The following is a 5,000-nucleotide window of genomic DNA, read 5'->3' on the forward strand; positions in this document are numbered from 1 at the left end:
CACACACACACACACAGAGAGAGAGAGGCAGGGAAACACACAGATCCAAAATATCAATCAAAAATGAGGAAGGGAGAGAGACAGCAAGACGTGCATGTAGTTGCACAGCTAACACACACCTACCTGTTGCCTTTGTACACACACACACATACACACATACACACAGTGATACATGCACACACAGTTATACACACATACATACACATATAGTTAGACACACACATTTATATATACAAAAAGCACACACACATGTCATTATACACACACATACACACAGACACATACACAGAAACACACACACTTAGTTATACATATATACACACACTATAGTATAGTAACTTATATCGTAACTAATATCAAATTCTCTCACTTTTCCTCTCTCACTTTCATTCTCCTCTCCTCTCCTCCCCTCTCTCTTCCTCTCCTCCTGTCCTCTCCTCCTCCTCTCCTCTCTCCTCTCCTCCTCCCCCTCTCCTCTCCTCCTCCTCTCCTCCTCTCCTCTCCTCTCCTCTCCTCTCCCCCTCCTCTCCCTCTCTCCTCTCCTCTCTTCCTCTCCTTTCCTCCTCCTCTCTCTTCCTCCTCTCTCTCCTTTCCCCTCTCCTCTCCTCCTCCCCCTCTCCTCCTCTCCTCTCCTCCTCCAGGTATTTGAGGATGACTGTATTCTGTCTCAGGCTCCAGACTCAGGTTGTCCCTCTGAGACTCTTCTAGAAGACGAGGGAGCGCTTGATAAACCCCACCTGGACCTCCCTGCACCCCCTCACCCCGCCCGGGAACTCGGTAAACCAACATGTCAGATATATATAACAGAGTCTCTTATGGTGCGTTCACGTGCTGCTGGGGAAGTCTGACATCTGGGTTGCATTCATGCGTTATTCTGTCGGAAAATCAAATCTGGAAGATGAACAATAAACCTGCAACTTAACAAGCTAATTTAACCAGTTATATTCAAACAGACGTTAGGTCAGTCTGGCTTACTACTCACTCCATGTGTTTGTGTTTTGTTTCTGTTGACTGATATAAAGTTAGATTTTTTTTGGTATTTTTTGAGAAGGTTAAAGGTCACCGTTGCGTCATAACTGGGAAACTTGGGTAGCAAAATTTTGTCTTTGGAGGACGTTCATGTGAAGTTTCCAAGTAGGAAATATGTTGTCTGATAGCACATAAACACACAATTACTGTATGTATTATACAGTAAAATTATTAAAAGTCAAAGGGACTTGGCCTTTTTTAATTTTACTGTTTCACAACATGCAGTCACAGTGGATTTAATTAGGCTTTTTTTTTGCCACTGATCAACAGAAAAATACTCAAAATACTTGAATTTCTACAAATTGATCTAAATTAATTACCAATATAAAACAGAGTAGATTCCAGAAGTATCAACTCTGTTTCCTCTGAAGCAGCTAAATCAGCTCTCAGTCACATAATCAGCTGATCGGAGATCACCTGTGCAGTTCAGCTGTTTCAAAAGACTTGAGGTTGAATACACCTCACAGCTGTGTCCCACATCTGCAGCAAACCCACAGACACAAGAGCTAGCTCAAAGTTCAGTTCACAGATTAAAATTAACTAGATCACGTTTGTAGTTCACAATTTTGAATTTTGAACTAAGCTCACAGTCCCAAAAAATGATCTAGTTCACCTTCATTTCTTCCGTTTTTTTTTTAAATGAGCTGCTCCAAGCTATTCTTTTTCAATAGAACCTCCTCCTACCCATCCATCCCCAGCCCCCAGTCATTGCCACTGCCCACTTCCCAAACTAAATGAATTATTGTATACTGCTATAGAATCACAGACAGAGATTACTTTTAAAAGCCAAGAAAACACAATGTGAGTATATGTTTTACCACTTAAACAATGTGTCATATTATGCAGAAAGTGAAAAAAAAGAGGTGCAGTAAAGGTATACTGTAGATGCAATGGAAATGTTATTTAGCCTGCATGAACCAAATTATGCAGCACTTCAAAAACATAAAATAGATTCATATGCTTCCGACGGGCACAATTTGCATAAAAATGTGACATTTTTTTCCGTTGGAATCTGTACTGATTTGTTCATAAAACTCCTTCAAATATTCATATGAACTGGTAGCTGCGTTGCACAATCGTACCGCCACACGTGACCGTGAACGCACCGTCCCGACAGCGGAGCCTCCTGCTGTGGGACGGCTGCTGGAGACAGAGGGACAGACCGAAATCCTGGAGGAAAACCTGCTGCAGTCTGCAAGAGAACTGATTCAGCAACACAGAGCCGGCGCCACACAGGGCCACAGCGTTCAAGACAAAAGAGTCCGGAGCGTCCCGGTCAGAGTCCCGACTCCGGTCCGGCCGGGGGGGGGGGGGGGGGTCTGTCTGCTGGCTCTCGGTCCGGTCCGTCCCGACAGAGCTGGAGCGATTTCTCAAAGAAGAATGGGCAGAAGTCGCAGCGTCCAGATGTGCAGAGCTGAGAGAGACCGGCTGCCTCAACAGGGACATACTTCATACTTATGGAATCTGTCATGTTTTGTATTATGTTCATAATTCATTTAGATCGGTTGCTAGAAATTTGTTTTCACTTTGACATTATAAAATTTTCTTCTGTCGATCAGTGGCAGAAAAGCCTAAATAAATCCACAGTGATTCCAGAAAATATGAAAAAAGTCCAAGAGGGAGAATACTTTTCATAGCCACTGTATATCACCCATACACACCAAAATATTGTATATCAGTTTACCTATTAAACACCTTATTAAACTAAGAGTTTGGCTCCAAAAGGAGATCAACATTTGAAAGTAAACTTTCTCTTACAAAATGGCAGCACAAAAATCAACCAAATGACACAACTTTTATGGAATCAGATTTGAGCCAGCAGAGATTGTATTTGAATTGCATGTTTTTGAATTTGTGGTGCTCATATTGAACCGCTGTTGAATGAATTAATCCAGAAATTTAATTTGTAAGGCATAATTTCAAATTGAATGCAATAGCTTGAAATGTTACTGAAATCTGATTCTAAACAATTCCAATGGCAATTTATTTGGCAATGGCAATTTTAAAAAAAATGAAAGTGCATTTCATTACAAGTAAACTCAATGTGCTTTACACTGAAAGACAAAAAACACAGGCATAAAACATGAGAACAAAGGTAACATCAGCAACATAAATATAAGAATATAAGCATGAGGAAAATGCTGAAGTGTTGTGTGTGTGAAGTGATGTGAACGCAGCCTGAAGTCTTTGGCTGACACAATGAAAACACTTTAACAGGCTGGATCCTCTGCATCAGTGGAGTTCAGTTAGACTTTGAACTCCAGTCTGAGAAACTGGCTCAATAATGAAGGTCTGGATCATTGGCATAGTTATAAACTTACAATTATTCACATTTTGACATTAATTAAAACTAAGGAAACCATTTGGATGTAATTGTGTTTTATCTTTAATGTGCTTTGAAGAGTCAGTGTAGAGTGTTATGGATATTTGATGTGCTGTTTTTAATTGAAAGAAACTGGCACAACAAAAAAGTATGACAAAAATAAATTGTTCCCCTTTACAAAAGACAAAGAAAGATTTTGAGATTCTGACAGCACGAGCACACTGAAGAACAAAAGTGGTTCTGTAATCTGAGTCATGCACTGAGTAAAATAACAATGATCATAAAATAAAACTGAAGTGCCAATTTTCCGGAGAACGACTGACAGTCTAGTAATTATGAAAGTATGAGTGATACACTTTCCTAATAATATCACAGTCACTCTGGTCTGTTCCTCTGCCATTCATTGAGAGAAGGAGCCTCACTTTGTGCTGCTAATGCTTTGAACCTCAGCAAAACTGGAGTAAGTGCAATTCTTTAAAGGTCCACATCATGTAAAGCAGGACTCCCCTCTCCTCTGTGATGATAAAGGAGTTGGATGGTCTATCTAAACATGGTGAAAGTATCAAAACTAAATCCACACAATCCATATTAGAAAAGCGAGCCTCTAAACGAGCCGTTTGGACTTCCGTAACTTTGTGATGTCACAAAGGTTCGCTCATTATCATTTCTGTAAGAAATAATAGACTAACAAAGTGTTTTTTTCAAAGCGGTTGAGCGGTTGTCATTGTTTATTAACCGGAGAGTTTTCCCTACCTGTAGCTGCCGGGCCGCGGCATCTCACGTTTCACTCTGGAAACGGTTAGCCAATCAGAACGGAGGGGGTCGTTAATATTAATGAGCCTTAAAGACACGGCGACAGAAACGGCCTGTTCTTGGTAAGGCTCAGAGAGATGCTGGGAAATGTAGAAATGGATTGAGAGTGTTTTTGGTTCATGACACCACACACACAGCTTTGAATGGACAGAAAGACACAAAATAAAACTCTGGACAGTGGAGGATATGGAGCTTTAACATATGGGACTTGATAATTGGTGAGATTAGTCCAGGATCTGCAGCTGTGCAGCTCTGATGCATGAAAGAACCCATGAAATGAAAAATAATTTCTTTTACCTTTTTGCCGATGTTGCTGGACTTGTGACAAAATGACAAAAAAAATTGATTTCTAGAAATTTTACATCAAAATGAACAGAGCGTCTCTTTCCGGTAAACAACAAATTTCTGTTGATGACTCATCCTGCACTCATCCAATGAAATTTGGATAACCGTTGGAATTATTCCCTCCACTCCCCGGCTGTTTTTTTTCCCAGCATGCAGCTCAGTTCAGCTGCAACATGGCTGCTTCACATAAAACTCTTTTCCCAGACGGGCGACGGAGGCGGAGAATATTCCTCCACAACCACTTCCTCCATATCTCATTAATATTCAAATAAGCCCCTCCCACTGACGCTTCCCGCCCTAACTCTCTGTTTCATTTGGAAATACGTCAAAACACAGAAGCAAATCACGCTCTCCATGACACAGAATCTGCTCTAATCCACACACCACTCTCTATCTCCATCTTTCCTCCAGGATTCAACCAACTGGGGAAGCCGCCCTCCCCCTGGCTCCTCCTCCCTCCGCCTCCCTCCCCCTCCCCCCCTACCCATGA

General features: G+C 41.4%; 1 protein-coding gene across 1 annotated transcript in view; it reads left to right on the forward strand.

Moving 5' to 3' along the window:
* The window catches only part of LOC139639207 (nesprin-2), a gene marked incomplete at both ends in the record, with an annotated part of 8,236 nt that overhangs the window by 2,871 nt on the left and 365 nt on the right, over positions 1 to 5,000 (forward strand). The window contains 2 exons of the mRNA XM_071513291.1: positions 642 to 777; positions 4,922 to 5,000. The exon at positions 4,922 to 5,000 is cut by the window's right edge and continues 92 nt beyond it. Coding sequence (XP_071369392.1) covers positions 642 to 777; positions 4,922 to 5,000 — 215 coding nt within the window. The remainder of the gene's footprint in view (positions 1 to 641; positions 778 to 4,921) is intronic.

This window comes from Centroberyx affinis, unplaced genomic scaffold (genome assembly GCF_046629955.1).
Source record: "Centroberyx affinis isolate AG114_WGS23_722 - 3 ecotype Tasmania unplaced genomic scaffold, CSIRO-AGI_Caff_v1 ptg006954l_1, whole genome shotgun sequence".
In the NCBI taxonomy this organism is placed as follows: Eukaryota; Metazoa; Chordata; class Actinopteri; order Beryciformes; family Berycidae; genus Centroberyx; species Centroberyx affinis.